The 19,494-nt window shown below is 53.7% G+C and overlaps 1 protein-coding gene across 1 annotated transcript in view; it reads left to right on the top strand.

The window, feature by feature from the left end:
* Positions 1 to 137: 137 nt before the first annotated feature.
* Positions 138 to 19,494, top strand: part of CNGB1 (cyclic nucleotide gated channel subunit beta 1) — a gene marked incomplete at its 3' end in the record, with an annotated part of 63,540 nt that continues 44,183 nt past the window's right edge. The window contains exons 1-13 of the mRNA XM_042917913.1: positions 138 to 305; positions 2,372 to 2,429; positions 2,727 to 2,799; positions 3,622 to 3,742; positions 3,847 to 3,889; positions 4,088 to 4,124; positions 5,732 to 5,807; positions 6,097 to 6,136; positions 6,509 to 6,668; positions 8,112 to 8,187; positions 9,742 to 9,778; positions 15,583 to 15,745; positions 16,664 to 16,747. Coding sequence (XP_042773847.1) covers positions 138 to 305; positions 2,372 to 2,429; positions 2,727 to 2,799; positions 3,622 to 3,742; positions 3,847 to 3,889; positions 4,088 to 4,124; positions 5,732 to 5,807; positions 6,097 to 6,136; positions 6,509 to 6,668; positions 8,112 to 8,187; positions 9,742 to 9,778; positions 15,583 to 15,745; positions 16,664 to 16,747 — 1,136 coding nt within the window. The remainder of the gene's footprint in view (positions 306 to 2,371; positions 2,430 to 2,726; positions 2,800 to 3,621; positions 3,743 to 3,846; positions 3,890 to 4,087; positions 4,125 to 5,731; positions 5,808 to 6,096; positions 6,137 to 6,508; positions 6,669 to 8,111; positions 8,188 to 9,741; positions 9,779 to 15,582; positions 15,746 to 16,663; positions 16,748 to 19,494) is intronic.

Here is a 19,494-nt window from a genome sequence, read left to right as displayed (position 1 = left end):
ATAATTTGCAAAAATGTTTTTAAAGATGAATGAGAGAAAAGGGAAATGTGTGACCCACCTAAGTGGCGCCCAAATGGTGGGAGCAGCAGCAGACACCCTGGGGAGGCCTAAGGACTCTGTCTCCTACAGGCATCAGGATGTGGAGCTGGGTCCAGAGGGTGCTGCCTCAGCCCCCAGGGACCCCCCAGAAGACAAAGATGGAGGAGGAGGAGGAGGGGGCAGAACCAGAACCGGAGGCGGAGCTGGAACCAGAGCCGGCGCCTAAAACAGCCCCGAAGGAGGCCGAGCTAGGGGACAAATCCCTGGTAAGAGGCTGCAGCCATGCTGGCCTTATGGCTCCGGAATTCCCAGCTTGGGTCAGCTGCCCCCACCCCGGGGACCTTCTACGAGGGGACTCGAGCACGTCCAAACTTGCCAGTTCTGCATCCCATCCGTTCAGGAGCCTGATGACAACTAGTTCAGAAGCTCAGTTAAAAAGATTTGATTTAGCATCTAATGGATGCCAGGCCTGTGCACTGTGCTAGGAGCGTAATGGTGAATAAGACGTTGCCCCTGGGGGTCAGCAGACAAGTACCAGCCAGGTCATTCTACCAGGAGACAGAGGTGATGAGAGAATTTGGGGAGCTCCAACACTGGATTCAGCTCTCCCCTCCCAGGAGGGCCAAATGAGTATATCAGACAGAAGTATGCGAGCTCAGAGGAGGGAGAGAATCATCTTAACTTTGGAGAGTGGAAGCTGGTGGGGTTTGCTCCTAGACACAGAGGGTGAGCCCACTTGTGACTGGAGATGGTGAGGCGGGGCATGCCTCGTAGAGGAAGGGCTTGTCCTGGGCAGCACGGGGTATATACAGGAAACAGTGACCACCCAGGTAGACAGTTTGTGTGCATATGTGTTTGCACGTGCACACATGTATGTACACATATGTGCATGCCCTGTGTCCTTAGTGGTATGTCTGTACAGACATATGTATTAACAAATTGTGTGCACACAAACACATGCACGTATTTACATGTATTTGTATGCACACGTGTATGTCACATGCCTTGGTGTGTCTGTAGGGTGTGTGGGGCATGCTATAAGTGTCTGAGTGTGTACATGTATATGTTTCTGAGTTTGTGAATGTATTCATGTGTTTGTGTATGCACGTTTGTGTTTCTGTGCATGCATGTGTGTATGAACATATTTGTATGTAGCTGCATGTTTGTATACATACATATTTTATACATCTGTGCATGCAGGCTCATGTGTGAGTGTTCAGATGCAGACCTTTGTACGTGTGGGCATACATGCATATGTGTGGGCACACATGTTTATTCATCTATGTGTGTATTTGATTGTGTGTTGATGTACATTTGAAATGATGTGTTTGTGAATATGTGTTTGTATGTCAGTGCATGTGTATGCGTGTAGATGCCCTTGCTTATGGAACTGAGCTTATATATACGTGCATGTATGTATACACAAGTATCTGTGTGTGTATATATGCAAATGTATGGGAGTGTGCATATGCATGTGTTTGTGTGTCTGTACACTTGCAGGCATTTGCATGTGTGCATGTCTGCATGCACGCACGTGTATATATGAATATTTTGCATGTGCCTCTATGCACATGCATGTGTATTGGGGCATGTATACATATGCAAACGTATATGCACATGTGCTTTGTGTCTTCCATATACACGTGCATGTATGAGCAGATCCACTTATCTGTGCATGTGTATGCACACACCGCTGTGTTACTGCACGTGTACCTATTTGTGCTCATGCATGTATGCATCTAACTGCACATATATGGACATTTATGTGAGCTCATACATTTACATGTATAATGAGTGTGTGTGTGTGTGTGTGTGTGTGTGCATGTTTGTACACGCACATATGTGCACGCAGCACTAGGAGCTGCAGCTACAGAGGCAGATGAGAGGCAGATGGCAAATGCTGAACTGCTACCCAGCTGCTCCAGGGGAGTGGCAGGTTTGGCTCCCCCAGGAGAGGGATAGCTGGTGGGGGGGTCCTCTCCCCTCCCTCTCCCCTCCCTCTCCCCTTCAGTTTGCCTCAAGGCTTCATAAGTGTCTCCAGTGTTCCTCTCTGTTCTCAGGCCACTGGATTGGGGCAGCTTCCTGGGGGAGGTGATAGGCTTGGGGCTACCTTGGTAGGGGGGCACCTTGGATGTGGGACCCGTGGTGTTGTGAGGGAGGAAGTGTCCCAAGTAGAGGGTGAAGCTGCTGGGATTTACAGGGACGAATGTGAGAATAGAGCTGTTTGGTCCTGTGGGGTGAGGGGGTCCTCAGTGGGTGGGTTGAGGGCTGCCCCTACCTGAACCGGGCTGGTCTCCCTGAGGGCTTACGTGGTCCTGTTTGAACCTTCCAGCCACCGGAGGAGCCATTTGAGGGGGAAGAAGTGGCTGCAGCTGAGCCAGGCCCTCAGGGTAAGTGCTGGAAGCCCAGGCTGGCAGCACCAGCAGCAGGGAGGAGTATGTTCTCTTTCAGGGCTTTGCAGAGTTCATAGGCCAGCAGGCCCATTTCACAGATGAAGAAACTGAGGCTGAGAGAAGTTGAGGATCGGGCTCCTGGGGACTTTTTAGCTGAGCTGAGCTGGAACCCTGACCTTCTGACTCCCTTGGGGTTCTCCTCTTTCCCCTACCTCTGACTTGACCTCCCTCACAGGGTAGACCTCCCTAGGTACTCTGAGGCTCCAGATCTAAGTATGGGGAATTCTTTTCCAGAAACCCAGGAGGCTGCCCCTACTCCACCCACATCCCTCCAAGCCCAGGTTGCTGTGGTTCCCGAAGTGAACAGGTACCACACCACCCTTCCCTCTCCTCGGGGCCAGCCCCCACCCCCCAAAAAAAAACAGGGAGCCACTTGGGGGTGGGGACCAGCACTGTCTCAGGTCTCCACTCATTCGCTGGCAACTGCCCAGAACATCTTGGGAACTGGCTGAAGGGATCCTCAGGCAGAGGCAAGGATCTCCTGGGCCAAATGGGCAATGTGACCAAGAGAAACAGAAAATAGGGGCTGGAGCATTCTCAGTGCTTGGAAGAAATGCAGATCCAGTGTGGCCAGGGCTTCTGATTTTCCCAATGAAGCCAGAAATCCAGACTTTCATGTAAAATCTCCAAGTTGGCTCATTTTAGACCATCAATGCTTATCCAAGTGAGCATATCTTTTGGGGGGTGGGGGGAGCCACTAGCCTCAGGCAGTGAGTCTGTGACCCTCATATTTAGGCTGCCCAGTCTCAGCCACAAGGAAAACACCCCACAGGAAATCCTCAACCCTTCTGACCCTTTTGGAGCACATGACGTATGCCTAGTGTAGGATGGGACCCCCTGGAGCCAGGCTAAGCAGGAAGCAGGATACTAGAACTTGGCTGCTTTGGACCAAGCATCTGATGGGAGTGGGCTCAGGATGGTACTGTGCATACCTGCCTTGCCAAGGTTTGGTGTCTGCCATTTTCCAGAGTTGGATGTAAGCCTTGGGGGAAGGTGACATATCTGAAGCCTCACAGTGGGGAGATAGACATTTGGGATTCAACCCAAGTTCTTTAGGACACCAGAGAGTGCCACTCGGATTAGGGAGGGGCCGGGGACCTGAGGGCAAACTCGGATCTTTGTCCCTCAGCACTCCCAGTGGCTGGGTGCTGACCTGGCTCAAGAAAGGCATGGAGAAAGTTGTCCCACAGCCGGTCCTCAGCAGCGGGCCAGCCCAGACCACTGCTGCTGGCTTGGAAGGCCCCACCCAGGTACTTGTGGGGGTGGGAGCTGAGGTGGTTTTGGTGGGGAAGGGCAGGGTGGGAGGCCATTGGGTCTGGGTTCTCTGCCCTCACGTGTCTGTCTGTCCTGGCAGGCAGGAGCACAGATCCCTGGGCAATGCAGCAATGGGAGCTCAGGTAAGGCCAGGAGGCAGGATGGCTTTTTGAGGGTGGGACTAGGGGAGCTCAGGCTGGATCTTGCCCCTGTGGAGAGCTCACAGGCTAGGAACTCTCATCTGCCTGGCTCTGGATTCCAACCCTGGTTTGAGTGAAGCTGACCAGGAGACGGGGTCTGGGCAGGCGTCTTGCTGCTGACCACCTTCCTTTCTTCTGCAGATGGACTCGATGTGGCCCCTGGGGCCCAGGACACTGGGTAAGTCTCCATCCCTGAGCAATGGTTTGGCCCCTGAACCTCATCTATAGTGTGTGTGGTTGGGGGAGCTGTGTGCCCAAACCTGAGGACCTTGTGTTCAGGACCACATCACCTCAGTGTGTGACCTTGGACTTGCCTCTCATCTCTTCCAGACCTCACTTTTCTCATTCTTAAAATGGAGCCAAAGGGCCCTGTGCTTCCCATGGTTTTTTGTGCTGATTTCTGGGAGATGCTCCGGTGGGAGGCCATGGGGAGAAGGCATGGATGAGTTCCTCATAGATGGGCTCGTGTATGTGGGCATTGTATGGAGCCCAGGGGCAGGGCTGGGACCACTGTGGGGGACATAGGGGTACCTAGGTTGGCCTCACAGTTGGCAATAGCTTTGTACTTCTTCGACTTGACCAAGGTGGGTGGCTGTCTTGTTATTAAGGGTGGGTGAGGACTATGGCAAACGGGGAGGCCATGTCCTTCTCTAAGAGGGCCCCGGTCAGCTCCCATTGCCTCTGCCTGGGAGGAGTTCAGGCCCAGTGTGACCAGATTCTCCAGTTTTTTAGGAGAAGCTAGAAATTTAGGGTTTTATGGAATATTTAAATTTTAGATGTTGCCAACTAACTGAAAAGTTTTCAGAATACTATGGGCCCCCCAGATAATCCTGGAACCTCCAGTTTGCAATCTCTGCTGGGGACCCAGAGTCATGTATTCACCTTCATTCACCCCATTCATTCATTCCTTCCCTTGTTCATTTGTTAGACTGCTGGGTTCTTGAGTGCAGGGACTTTTGTCTGGTCACTGCTGAACCCTGGTGCCTGGCACAGGGCCTGCCATAAGGAGGGGACTCAGCATGGAGGGGATGAATGAATGAATGTATGTGATTGAACTCATTCATTCATTCATTCATTCATTGTTCTAGTCACTGTGGTCTATTTCTTTTTGTCCCCTGGAGGCTGCCCAGATCAGGGGTCCCCAGGGGCCACTCGGCTGACTCATGAGACCAGTAAAGCAATTTAGGATGAAGTCCCCCAGAGGACTTGCCAGCTTTCTTTTGGGGCCATACCTGGGGGGATAGGATCTCCTGGGAACATGGGTTCCCCCTGAAGAGGGAGGGGCTGCCTGGAGGCCAGATGGATCTGGGACTAGCTATATAATTTGCGGGGCCCAATGCAAAATGAAAATGCAGGACTCCTTTAAAAAAATCACTAAGAGTTTAAGATTGTGACAACCACATGAATACCAAAAGTGGGCCCTTATAAGTATGGGGCCCTGTGTGACTGCACTGCTCACAGACCCATGAAGCCAGACCTCTCTGTGCCAGGCACAGGGAGTCCCCCATGCTGTGTTCAGGTCCCCAGGCAGCTGCTGTTTCTCACCTGGGGCCCAGGTGGCCAAGGCTGGGCCTGCTGTTCCAGGCTTGGTGCAGCCATAGGTCAGAATTTGGGGCTGGCAGAAGTTGCCCCACTACCTGAGACCCTTCTAGAGTATACAATACAAGGTCCCCACTGTGCAGAATGGGACCAGAGGTGAGGAAGGACTGGTTGAAGCCTGGGATTCCAACAGACATTCAGGTCAGGGTGATTAGGTTGCTTTACTGATCCCTGTCCCCTTTGCAGGCCTGGGCCCTGGCTGCTCAGGTGGCTTGAGCAGAATCTGGAGAAAGTGCTGCCTCAGCCCCCCCAAAGCTCCAAGGTAAGTGGAGGAAAAAGGGGGAGCAGGCAGATGACCACCTGGGAGGGTTTCTGGGTCCCAGAAAGGATGTGTGTAGTCCAGCAGGCTATCCCCAACCCCTGGGACACATAGAGGGAGTGCTGTCCTCCCTGGAGGGTTCTCCTTGATGGAGAGGAGTGACTGCAAAACAACAAGCAGATTCGTGGGGAATGAGGGGGCCCCCTGTTGCCTGCCCTGGGCACCACTGGCTGGGGAGGGAGTGCACAGGGCTCACTTTGCTCTGTGACCTCACTCCCTGTCTCTCATCTAGGCCTGGGGAGATGAGCCTGCAGATGCTGCCTTGGGCCCAGGTACAGGGAGGGTACTGGGGAGGGCTGGGCTGGGGGTGCCACTGGGGCCTGAGGGATCCTGGGGGAGGACCTTAGCCCTCACCAAGGCCAGGGAGGGGTTCAGGGCTTGTGGGGGCTGGGCTGTTGTGGTGGGCCTTGGAACCCCTCCCCAGTGCAGGCTGGGAAGCCAGTGGTGTGGGACCGTCCTGTGAGGTCTTGACAAGCCCCTTGAGCTTCCTGGGCCTCAGTGCCCTTCTAATGAGAGGCATAGTTGGAGTGGTTCCAAAGGGCTCCTTACTCAGTCCTGTTGGTGCCTGGGATCTGGTCCCCTGTGCCCATGAGCATGGAGCCCTGCTTTGTCATCTTTAGACTCCTGCTCTGCCTGCTGCTTAGAGCCCCCAGAACCCCCTTTGGAAAGGGAGCCCATGCTGCAGGCCCCGGAGAGCCCCAACATGCCCACTGCTGGCCCCCTGGAGCCCAAGGAAGAGCCAACTTCAGAGCCCCAGGCTACCTTCCATGCTTCCTCCTTGCCACCTTCTGGGGACCCTGCCAGGTGAGCCCCCCAAATGTCATGCCTTCCATGGGGAGCAGGATCAGTGCTTTGCCCCAGCCCAACACCCAACACTTCACCGAACATTGTTTGGTTTTTGTTTTGATAGAGAGAGAGAGAAAAAAAAAAGAGAGTGTGAGCGGGGGAGAGGGGCAGAGGGGGAGAGAGAGGATTTTTTTTTAATGTTTATTTATTTTTGAGAGAGAGACAGGGCATGAGTGGGGGAAGAGCAGAGAGAGAGAGGGAGACACAGAATCCAAAGCAGGCTCCAGGATCTGAGCTGTCAGCACAGAGCCTGATGCGGGGCTCAAACCCATGAACCGTGAGATCATGACCTGAGCCAAAGTCGGACGCTTAACCAACTGAGCCACCCAGGAGCCCCAAGAGAGACAGGATCTTAAGCAGTCTCCATGCTCAGCACAGAGCCCAACACAGGGCTTGATCCCATGACCTGAGCTGAAATCAGGAGTCTGATGCTCAACCGACTGAGCCACCCAGGTGCCCCCAGACTAGTTTTTTAAACTTTCAAAGTAACCCATGCACTGGGGAGAAAATTTAAAGGGGTTTCTGGGGTCTCTTCCCATCAACAGCTCTCTGCCATTCAACACATTTTCTACCTACAAACAAGCTGGGAGGACATTTCTCCTTCAAACCAACACACGGACCAGACAACAGCAAACTACATACCCTGTTCTGCATTTTGCTTCCTTCACCAAAAAGTGCATCTTAGGGGCACCTGGGTGGCTCAGTTGGTTAAGTGGTTCAGGTCATGATCTCAACGTCTGTGGGTTCGAGCCCTGCGTCAGGCCCTGTGCTGACAGCTCAGAGCCTGGAGCCTGCTTCGGATACTGTGTCTCCTCTCTCTGCCCCTCCCCTGCTCGAGTCTCTCTGCCTCTCTGTCTCTTAAAAAATAAATAAACATTAAAAAGTTAAAGACAAAAAACACATAAAAAGTATCTTAGAGGTGGTTTTATCTGGATTGGTCTGCTTCACTCTTTCAACTGTTTTGGAGTACTCTATTATAGGGTGGTACCAGCTTTTACATAGCTTGTTTCTACTCTTTCACTGCAATCAGTGGCTTGTACAAGCATCATTTCACTCACATGCAAGTAAATCTGTAGGGCAAATCTGAGAACCTGGCATTGCTGAGCCAAAGGATGCATGCATTTAAAATCGGGATATGTGTTGCCAAATGCTCCTGCCCTGGCAGTGTGTGAGACACCTGCATGCACTTCCGGGGTGGGGGTGGCAGAGTGTGTGCTGAGCTACCTGCTGGGGTCTGAGCGGTACCCAGAGGGAGGAGGGCAACAGTCTTTGAGGCTAGAGACCCGGTTCTGGTCTGCCTTCTGGTGGGCTTGCTGTCTGCTTTGGGAGGGACCTGACTCTGGTCTCAGTTTCCCCGTGAGCCCCACCACTTAGACATGGCCTGCTTTCTCCCATTTGCAGGTTGATGGCTTGGCTCCGGCACAGGCTGGAGATGGCCCTGCCGCAACCCGTGCTCCATGGGAAGGCTGGTGAGCAGGTCAGTGCTGGGCTGGGGGCAGGGCCCTAGGGAGTGGTGGGAGGGGCCTTGCTGAGGCAAGGACTGATGGGCTGGGGGAGCTCAGGCAAGGATCTATAGTTTGAGGGCGGGGCACCGAAGGCACGGAAGGCACTGAAGGAAGAAGGGAGGCTGCGGTGAGGGCCTGGGGAAACAGCCTGTCTATCTAGTCAGCTAATGTTTATTCCACACACTTTCCCTGAGGGGCTGCGGCCACGGGGCTGAGAAGTGCTGGCCCAGCGTGCTAACCAGGAGGCCATAATCAGTGGGGGAGATGCTTCCATGGAGGGAGCAGAGAGGATGTGGGGTACAGAAGAGGACCCCCACCACTGCCCCCCAGCATGAAGGAAGGCTTTCTGGTGGAGGTGGCTTGCAAGCTGAAACCTAGGGAGAGGTAGGATGGGGGTGGTGTAGGAAGAGCCCTTCGGACAGAGGATCAGCAGATGCAAAGGACCAGAGACAAGAGAGGCCAGGAATGTTCTGGAAAGAAGTGGGGCTTGGGGCTTATAGGAAGCCAGAGAGCCCTGTGTGCATTTCTGAGAACCTAGGACTCTAACATGGATGGGTGGAGGGAGCAAGTCCTCTGTCACCTCTTCTTCCCCCTCTCCAAGAACCTGGCACCTGGTCCTTCTCTCTTGGGGACAACTGTATATCTTTTTTTAAGCTTTATTTGTTGACTGGTTTTTTGTTTTTTTTAAATGTTTATTTATCGATTTTGAGAGAGAGAGAGAGAGAGAGCATGTGTGGGAAGGGTAGAGGGAGAGGGAGAGAGAAAATCCCAAGCAGGTTCCATGATGTCAGCACAGAGCCCAACATGGGGCTCCATTCCATGAACTGTGAGATCATGACCTGAGCAGAGATCAAGAGTCAGACGGCTTAACCGGTTGAGCCACCTGACAATTGTCACCTGGAACTGGGAGGCGAGAGGCCTGGTCCCAGTCCTGGCTTCGGTAGGAGGTGGGCAGAAATCCTCAGGGCCCCCTTCCCTGCAGGCCGAGCCTGCAGGCTCTGTGTCCATGTGGCCTCTGCGGGTGGCTGAGGAAACACAGCTTTGGAGTTTTCCAAGAGGATGAAAAGGGCCTGGTGGCAGGAACATTCTGTGGTGAAGATGCCCCCACAGAGAGGAGGGGCCCCCTCGAGTACGGGGCTGGGGCAGGGGAAGGTGTGGTGCTTTGGGGAGAGGCCTCTCCTGCAGATGGAGCTTTGAGACAACCCTCCAGGGAGGGCTGGGAGGAGGTTTTCCCTACATGGAGAGTGGAGAGTGGAAGGTAGGCTGCTCAGGCAGGGGGCCCAGCCTGGGCAAAGGAGCTGAGGTGGGACCAAGTGGTGACCCAGGGAGGACAGTGCCTGGAGCACTGGGCGAGCTCTGAGAAAGGAGGGGGGGGAAGCAGACCAGAGAGGAGCCGGGAGCCACGGGACCTTCTGTGGGTGTCCTGATAGGGGTGAGGAAAGCCCTCTTGCCCCTGTGTGTGCCGGGAGGGGTGGTGGAAGCAGGGAGGCCGGTGAGGAGGACACGGCATTTTTCTCCCCATGCAGGAACCTGATTCCCCTGTGGCGTGTGACGTGCAGACCAGTAAGTGACACCTTAGTGGGTTCTCGTGTGTGTCTCCGGGAGGGTTGCTTGGTCTGAGTGCACAGTGGGGTGGTTGCTGGCGAGGCCTGAACTTACTTGGGGGCTACGTTTGGGGCCTCCTGACCTGGAGCTGAGAGAGCCCATGTCCTGCAGGCCTCATCTCAGGTCAGCCCGGCCAGGTAGCCAGAGCCTGGCCCAGGGCCACTTGGTGGCTGGGGAGAGACGTGGTGGGGACCTGGCTTGCCTTCCAGTTTCTACCCAGAGAAAACAGTTGTGAGGCTAAGTCGGATGGATCCCCTTCCTCTGGGAACACCTAAAGAGAGCTCCCCACTTCCTCCTGGGCCAGTGGGTTTGGCTAGGCAGAGTCCCGGTGGAGGGATGAGGGGAGAGGCGTGGGGGTCTCCCTGGAGGAACTAGATCCCATAAACTCCAGCTCCAGTGAGGCAGGAGGGTTCCCCTTACCTATGGGTGGGGAGGGTTGGGGAGGTGTGTGCTGCCTTTTATCCCAGCCCTGCACTAGTACTGAGGGATCGACTGAGGCTAGGAGGAGAAGGCCAGGGTCCAAAATCTGTTCTTCCTCCATTTCATGGCCTAGGGACAAGCGTGTGGTGTACAGGGCATTCATTCATTCATTCATTCATTCATTCATTCATAAAGGTCATGGAAGGCCTGCTATGTACCAGGCTGGTGATAAGTTCTAGAGGTGAGCAAAGCAGAGTTGAGGGCCAGTGGGTGGTGGCCCTATTCCACCCTGGACACAGGCCCTCAGACCATGGTGGGGTCCCTAGGACCCATGTCCTAGGCTAGAAAACCCTAACTCCGCCAGGCTGATGGTGGTCTTTATGAGCACCCTGAGGGTGAGGATGGCCACCATAGCCTAGAGCACGGACCGACCAGTTAACCATGCAGTGGAGTCTGGCAGAGTCTGGCAGAGTGGCCATGGGAGGAGATGGAATTTGTATAATGGTGACAATATTGTAAGGGGTAGGCATCAGAGCAGGGTTTGCTCAGCCTCGTGGAGTCTGTGCAGAGCAGGGACCCCCATGGCTGTTGGGGCTGACAGAGGTACAGGGATTTGCCCAAGGTCACAGAGCAAGTTGTCACAGAGCGGCGACTAGCATCCACTGGGCCTGGCAGCAGTTGTCAAGGTTAAAGGAACAGAAAATGTTTCCTGGAGCACAGCTTCCAGAGTGGGGGCCACTGAGAGCTCTGAAGACGGAGCCCCTGGCCCTGTCTCCTCCTCTTCTCTGCTCCTCTGGAGGAGGCAGGGTGCTCAGCTGGCTGTGGACAGGACCTTCCCGTGAGCCCGGAGTGTGTGGCTTGTGGGTGGGGACTGGGGCAGTGGGGCCAGGAGCCCACTGTGTTAGCTCCTCAGGTTCTGACAGAACAAAGGACCACAAACTGGGTGCCTTTGAACAGCAGAAATGTGTTCTCTCACAGTTCAGGGTCCAGAAGCCCCAGCTTGAAGTGCTGGGGGGTCGGCTCCTCCTGGTGCTCTAGGGAGAAATCATCCCATATCTCTCTCCTGGCTTCTGGTGGCTGCTGGCAGTCCTCCGGGTCCCTTGGCTGCTAGCTGGCCTCCAATCTCTGCCTTTTCCTCCGTGTCTGTCAGATCTTCTCTCCTTCCTCTTATAAAGACACCAGTCATGGATTTAAGGCCCGCCCTAAATCCACGATGAGCTCATCTTGAGATCCTTAACTAATGACATCTGCAAAGATCTTATTTCCAAATGAGGTCACATTCACAGGTTGTAGGGATCAGGACTGAATATATGTTTCGGAGGGACACGATTCAACCCACTCTATGGGGTGACCCTAAGGGCCTGGGGCAGGAGTTCCCTCTCCTGCTGCCAGCTCTACCCCCTGCCTCCCTGCCCTTTCATTCATTCACGCACCTGTTCATTCATTCCCTCCGCCTGCCCACCCAGCCACCCACCCTTCTGTCTTGTTTCAGGCGTGGCAGCAGCGGGGGGCCTCTGAAACAAGAGAGAAGGGATCCTGGGAGAGCGCAGATGGACAAACGGACGGATGGATGGAAGGAGACAAGGGTGCCCTGAAGACCTGCAGGGGAGGGGGAAGAGGTGGCTGTTGACCCCATGCCCTCCTTGAACAGTGACCCCCCTGCCGCTCCCCACACTCCCAGGCTAGGTGAAGGGAGCCAGTCCCACAGCTGCTTCTCTGCGACCAAAGCCGGCGCCTTTCCACGGAAGCAAGAAGGGCAGCCAAGGGCAGCCTGTGGGACTCAGGCTAGACAGCAGGAGATTTTCCCACCAGAAGACTGTGGGGAAGCCCATGGAGGACTCTCTTTGAGAGGTCGCCTGCACAGCCCTCAGCGAGGTGCCTGACACACAGGCGGTGCCCCAGTGGGACACAGTTTCTCCCAGAAGAGGATCCCCTTAGGCTAGGCTGTGTTCTCTCCCTCAAAGAGTTTGGGGTCCAGCAGTGGACAACGGCACATGCCTTCGGTGACATTAAAAAGCATAAATTAGCACATCAAAGCTGCGATTGCATGATATCTTTGCTTCAGATGAAGCTAAAATGAGTACTTAGGTTTGAAAAGTGGTTGAGTTAATGTGGCCCGTGGTACTGGGGTAGCAGGAAGGAGGAGTTTGCCAGGGATCCTGATCCCCAGCTGGTCCACAGATGTCTGTGTTTGGGGCAAGGAGTGATTTCAAATATTAGAATTAGTTGCCAACATCTAAAAACAAGGTGGCTTTGCATTGGATAAGTCTGGCTTCTCTATAGCAATTATAATAGACCCATGCTGTGCTTCTGAGGACACTCCTGAGGGTAAGCAGCACACGCCCCCCCTTCACCTATAATACCATCTCCCTGGCTACCTAAGCCTTTGACTTTGAGACCCTTTAGGTCCCCAGTTGGCAGTGAGGGGAGGACAACCCAGGAGAGGGAATAAAGTGAGCAAATGGCTGGAGGTGGGAGAGGGAGAGTGTTGGGTACCTCAGCAAATCCCGAGTTTTTGATGCAGAAGTTAAAGCCAGAAAAACTGGGGGCCTGGGATGCCTGGATGGCTCAGTCGGTTAAGCATCCAACTCTTGGTTTCAGCTCAGGTCATGCTCTCATGGTTTGTGAGATTGAGCCCCAAGTCAGGCTCTGTGCTGACAGCTCAGAGCCTGCTTGGGATTCTGTCTTTCTCTCTCTGTCTCTCTTTCTGCTCCTCCCCCATATACATGTGCTCTCTCTCTCAAAATAAATAAATAAACATTGGGGAAAAAAAAGGGTAGGGCCTGATCTAACAGGACTAGGCTATAGACAATGGGGAACCACTGAAGGTGGTTGAGCAGGGGAATGACTTCACAAAGACTACCCTGAGGCTGAGCAAGCATTGGAGGCAGAGAAAGCAATGGAATCAGGGGTTCTTGAACTTTGGGCCACATCCAAAGCATCTAGGACCCAGGCATGCCAGGGAGGATAAGCCAGAACTTGGGCTTTTCCGGCAACCCAGGGTCTGGTGCGGGCCTTGACCTAGAATTTATGCCTCCCGTCTCCCTGTTTGCTGATCTTGGAAATAGGATCTCCTTCCTCAGATGCAATTGATGACCTTCACTCCTGGAGCCAGAACCCCATTCAGTTGCCCTGAGGGACATCCTAGGCTGGCAAAGAATGCTGGCCAGGAGGTGGCGGGACAATGAGGGACTCTAGGAGCAAAGTTTCAGCCCCAGATGGAGCAGGAGTTTCCGTATGAGCTTGAACACCCACAGTGCTTCAGTGGCCCCATCTGGACCCAGGGGCAGGGCCCTGAAAAAGCTAGGGAGCTCTGACTCCCCCTCCTAACGAGAGGGTCTCAGGGCTCCACCAGGCCTGCAGGGAGCTCTGCCACTGGATCTGTGTGGCCGAGTACCCCGTGCCTGCTCTTCCCCTCTGGTACCCTGGCCACCAGCCTCTTCTCAGAGCCGTAGAATCTCTGGCTGTAAAATGGGAATTGTATAGGGCATGGCTCAGAGGCCTGGCCCAGAAATGAAAGGAGGAAAAGCTTGTAAAATGCTTCCTCACTAAACAGTATTTAAAAAGAAAGCAAGGATGTAAACAAAGACGGCATCAACTCTTCAGGACACCAAAGGCTGGGGTCATGCAGTGCCCAGCACGGAGAGGCCACCCATGCCAGGAGGCACTCAGGCATGTTTCTTGCCTGGGGTAGCACACCAGGGAATCGGGAGTCAGGAGACCTGGCAATGCCTCTGACATCCTTTGTGGCCTTGGGCAAGTCATTAGCCTCTCTGAGCTGGCTCTGTGCTTTATAAAATGGCGAGAGTACTATTGTCACCATGCTGTCACCATGCAGGGTTGCTGTGAAAGCTAATGAGCTCACAAGCCAGGGGATGTTTGTTCTGTCTTCTGTATGCCATTTGGGGACTTGTACCCCAAGTGGCTGCTCAGGGCAGAGATGCTACACCGTTACTGGATGGCAGTCTAGAATGACACGTGTGACATGTCCCACCACTGGATTCGGGGCCACGCTTGGATGAGCCTCCCCGGTCAAACCCCAGGGGTGTTTGTAGGGCTGGAGGGGCCAGGACCCGCGTGGAAAAGCCTAGTTCAGGATGCGTGTAGGGGATTTCCCTGGAGGGCAGGCAGGTGCCTCTGTGTGAGGCAGGATAATGTCTGTACCTGGAAGCCAGGAGGCAGGAGCAGGGGAAGACAGCTCTTGGAAAATGGACATCCCTGTGCCTGGCACGTGGGACACACCTTGTAACAGAAGCTGTGAACCTGTGTCTCAGTTTGCTCATCTGTAAATGAGGAAACAACATAAAAGAAGGAAAATAAAATGAGCGGGGGGGGGGGTAACAATTATTCCCACCTCCAAAGGTTGGTTTGAGGACTAATTGAGTTAATCCATGTATATCATTAAGCACAGGGCTAGGAACATATAAGTGCTCGATAAATGTAGCTGCCATTATATTATTATTATTTTTTCTACACCATGAGCAATACTGTCCAAAGTCACAGGATAAGATTTCAGACCAACTCCCATTTAAAGTCACTATTCATAATTTCATGCTTGGCTTAAGATCACCAAGATCCTGGAGCTTTTTGGGAACACCTGATATCTAGACAATCTCCTCTCTTCTCCCCTTCCTCTTGACTACGGGGGACTTAGGTTCCTGATGGGAGTCCCCTGCACCCACTTCTGCCGAGCTCACAGCCCCACACTGTTTGCACTGTCAGGGACTTGAGTACGTGGAGAAATGGTGAAAATGACAGATCCTATCTGAAGGTGGGACCATCTCTGCCAGAAGGTCAATCCCCGCAGAAGCTGGAGCCTCTAGGCCCAGGAGGGAAGGACTGCTAGAAATGGGTGCTGAGGTTGTGAGCATTTGGTATGCTGTCACCAGTGGGCGGCATCTAGAGAACATGCAGGAGGCAAGCTCTCTCTGTGTTCCTCTGGACATGCCAGGTCACCTTGCACCTAGATGTGCCAAGGCAGACCCCAAGCTTGGATCTTCCGTATCTCCTATGATGCTGTGGTTAGAAGCATTATTTCTGCTTCTGCACAGACCTCCAAGAATGGGGGCCCTAAGGAGACACAAAAGCTAACTGTAATTGAAGCTCTATCTCAAAAGGAAAAAAGGGGGAAAATGACCAGAAGGAAACAGGGTGAATGATCATGGGCTTCAGCCTGTCACTTTAGCACTGATCTGGCTGTTAATGGTCCTGTGGATAATGGTGCTATTTCTGCTGCTTGGCTGAGAGCTGGCCCATGGCTGGTGATGGCCAAGGCCCCCTGTGTGGTCCCTGGGACTCAGAAACCCAAGCCCACTCTCCCCTGTGCCCTGTGTCCCCTGCAGTCTGCATCCTCCCTGGAGGCCAAGAGGAGCCCGATCTTGTCCTAGAAGAGGTTGACCCTCACTGGGAGGAGGACGAGTATCAGGACCGGGGCACCAGTCCGCAGGGCTCAGAGGTGGCTCCAGCTTATGAAGAGGAGAATGAGGCCATGGAGGAGATGCCCAGGTGGGAACCAGAGAAGGCCCTGGAACAAATGATCGTTTGGAAAGATAACAGGCACATGGTACAGAATCCCAAAGGTATCAAAGGACATAGAACAGGAGCCAAACCTGCCTCTACTCCTTCCTCCTCCTCCCTCCCCCAGACATCCAGTCCTCTCCCTGTGAATAGAGACAGTAGCTGCCAGTTTCTTCTGTGCTGGTCCAGGGAGTATCTGAGCATTAACAGGCATGATTCCTTTTTTTTTTTTCCCACACAAGATAGCATATCACACGCACCTACGTATCTGCAACTTGCTCTATTCATTCAACAATATACCTTGAGGCGTTTCCACCTTCAGTGCATAGAGATCATCCACAGATTTTTTTTTTAACAACCGCATAGTATTCTATTGTGTGGATGTGCCAGGATTTATATACATTTGTGATTGCGAAATTTTGTTATTGTAAACAATTTTGCAACAAACACTCTTGCACATGCACGTGAATAGGCCTGCAGGACAAATTTGCAGAAGGGGGGTTGCAGGGTCATTGGGCATGGGAATGGGTACCTATGGTAGTGATTACCCACTTGCCCTCCGTAGGGACATAATGATCTTTGTTCCCTCTAGCGATCTTGGTGATAACCCCTCAAGCTGTCAGGTCCTCAGGCCCATGACATACGTTGTAAAGGTGGGGAAACTGAGGCCCAGAGAGGCTCAGAGGCTGACCCAGGGTTGCCACTAGGATGGTGGAGGCTAGGCCAGGCCCCTCATGCCGTGGAGAGGCCTTGCTGCTAGAGGGAGCCTGAGGTTGCTCAAGTGGGGTTCCCCAGGTCAAGTCTTGGTTGAGATTTTCGGGTCTGGTTTCAGGGGTCATGGGACCTGAGGTGGACTGGGGGTGGGGCTGCAAGTGGGCTCACCTCCTGCTTCTGACCTCAACTCAGGGAGCTGCCCCAGATTCAAGAGGAGAGAGAAGATGAGGAGGAAGATGGAGAGGAGGAGGAAGAAGAGGAGGAGGAGGAGCCTAAGTAAGGCACTTGTGTGTTCTCAGCCTCCCCACAAGGGATGGCCCAGGGAGGGGTTACAGTGTGGGACGGGGGGGCTTTCAGGGTGGGGGAGCTCCTTCCTTTGTTCTGTGCTGTGTGCTGCTGCGTACTGACCAGGGAGGCTGGGGAAGCTGGGGGTCCCCCCCAGCATTCATAATGACCCGAGACTCATATTGCCCACCCCTTAAGACCCTCCCAGATGCTTATACATGCACACAAACACCAGAACACAGCCTCCTCGGGGTGGGGGTGGGGGTTGTTGTGCTCACTCCCATGTCCCTAGATCCTACAACAGTGCCTGCTATAGCAGGCGCCAAATAAATGTCGGCTGAACGCGTGGATAGATGAGTGAATGGGCCCATGCGGGAGGCTCACAGCCCCTGTAATTAACCAAACCAAGGCATAGGGCTGTGTCCCCCTCCACACTGTCCATGACGGTCCCATGGATGCCTTTGAAGGCTGTTCTGGATTCTGCTCTTCTGCCCATTAATGGTTGATTCTCCACCCACATCCATAAAGATTTCAACAGGAACACACAGAGAAGTCAGTTAAAAGAAAGGAGATCAGAAACCACTAATACCTATAATCATCAAACTACATCTTAATTATTGAAACCACTGACAATCATTCTGTGACACAATAGAGGTGCTAATTAGCACAGTGGCAATCATATCATAATATATAAATTCATCAAACTGACATGCTGTATGCCTAAAGTTCACACAATGTTATATGTCAAACGTATTTCAATAATTAAAGACTGAGAGGAAGGTGTTCAGCAGTGCGGGACAGATGGGGAGGGGGGTGTGTGGGGAGATGAACAGCAAGCAGGCAGTGGGGCCTGAGCATGGAGTCGGGGGTGAGAGGTTGGAGATGGAACGTCGGGAGTCTGGTCGTGTGGATGGAACTGGAAACCGCGGGGCTGGAGGAGATGCTGGGGGAGCCAGTGTGGACAGAGGAGAGGCCCAAAGGCCAGAGCAGAGCCAGGGAGATTCGAGGAAACAGAAGGGCCTGGGGAGGAAGTACCTGTGAGGAGGAGGGGGTACCAATGAAGAGAGTGGGGGACAAGAAGAGTGTCCTGGGGGTTTCGAACAGGGGGGAGTGGTTTGCTGCCTCAAAAGCAGCCCGCATGTCGGGGGGGACAGTGACACTGCAGCTGGTGGACATGGTGGGGAGATGATGCTTCAGAGGCCGGGGGCCAGATTGTGAAGACCTGGGACTTGCTTTCTCAGGAGCAATGGGGAGCCATTGAAGGTTGCTGAGCGGGGAGATCCAGACGTGATCTGGCAGCTGCACTGTGGGGAGACTGAGGCAGGGAGAGCCGTGAGGAGGCTGTCATCATGGGGCAGGCCAGACTGATTGCATCTGTGCCTTGCATTATTCTCTGTCCCTGTTGCTCCGCTCTCTGTGGTGCCCCCTGGCCCACACCCTTCTTCGCTGACTTGTCCCTCTGGCCCTGGCCTGAGGCACGGGCTCTGCTTCTCCTGGCAGAGTGACCTGGGCAAGTGCACACTGCACAGAGCTTCTGCCTCCACGTCTGTGGAACGGGGATACTAACACCCCTGTGAAGCGGTCACGGGCCAGCTGTGTATGGGGCATATTCAGACCTTGGCCGCAGTGAGCGCCCCATCAAAGGTCATTGATGTTCTCATCCCCGCGGAGGGTTACTTTCAGTCTCAGTCGGGAAATAGTTATACCATGAGACAACACAGGACTTCAGGGCTGGAGTCCTGCTCCGTGTCATCTGCTTTTAGTCCACCTATCCCTTGTTCACATGGAATTTTTTCATCCTTGGCAGGAGACCACATGGCTACTTGTTTGCCTCCAGTGATGGGGAGCTCATGACCTCTTGAAGGCTGTCCATTCCATCCATATACACCTCTGATTATGAGATGATTTCTTCCACCAAAAATAAACGTGCTTCCCTATGGTTTCTGTAATGTGGTCCACATTCTGCCCTCTGGGCCCCCCAGAGCCAGGCTGCTCTCACTGACCTGTGATAGCCCGTTTCCTGGGTGAAGACTTAGGTGCTGCCTAGATTTGTTAGTGCTGGTTTGTTAGTGCTCATGGTGGGGAGTTGTCCCCCGACTAAACCTGTGTGCCCAACACAGAGACCTGAAAACCCCTTTATATGCCACTGCTCCTGAACTGAAATACCCCCCGAACACCAGTGATTTAGTGTGCTCGCACACATGCACTAACTACATGCATGTTCTCAGTGCACGGTACACGCAGGTACATGCACACATATCTGCACATACACACCTACACGGACACAGACACACGGGCTGGGCTGGGCACACACTTATATGTGCGGGTGTGCACACAGTCATACCCACGCACAGCCTGCATACGTGCACAAGCACATTCAGCACACTTGTTCAAGTGTTCACATGCACAGGCGCATTGGTACATGCTTGCACATAGGCACGCTGTGCCCTGTGTGCACGCTCATGCACACAAACACACGTGTACAGTTACCCACAAGTGCCGCACACACATACATATTCATACAAATGTTTACCCAGAGTTTCAAACTCAGGGGACTTTTGGGCTCCGGGGCCCTAGGCAGGGACGCGGGCACTGGGTGAGAGGGCTGAGTGATCCCAGGGCCAGGGCCAGAGGGTGTCAGGCGTGGGCAAGTGGACTGGGCTGTCACTGACTGGGGAAGGATGCTCTTGGCCAGCTTTGCAGAGGCACAGGGGTTACTGATGACGTGCGCGCGGGCC

This window comes from Panthera leo, chromosome E2, assembly GCF_018350215.1.
Source record: "Panthera leo isolate Ple1 chromosome E2, P.leo_Ple1_pat1.1, whole genome shotgun sequence".
In the NCBI taxonomy this organism is placed as follows: Eukaryota; Metazoa; Chordata; class Mammalia; order Carnivora; family Felidae; genus Panthera; species Panthera leo.
The sequence above is the reverse complement of the archived record's forward strand: the minus strand, read 5'-3'. Positions and strand labels throughout refer to the sequence as shown.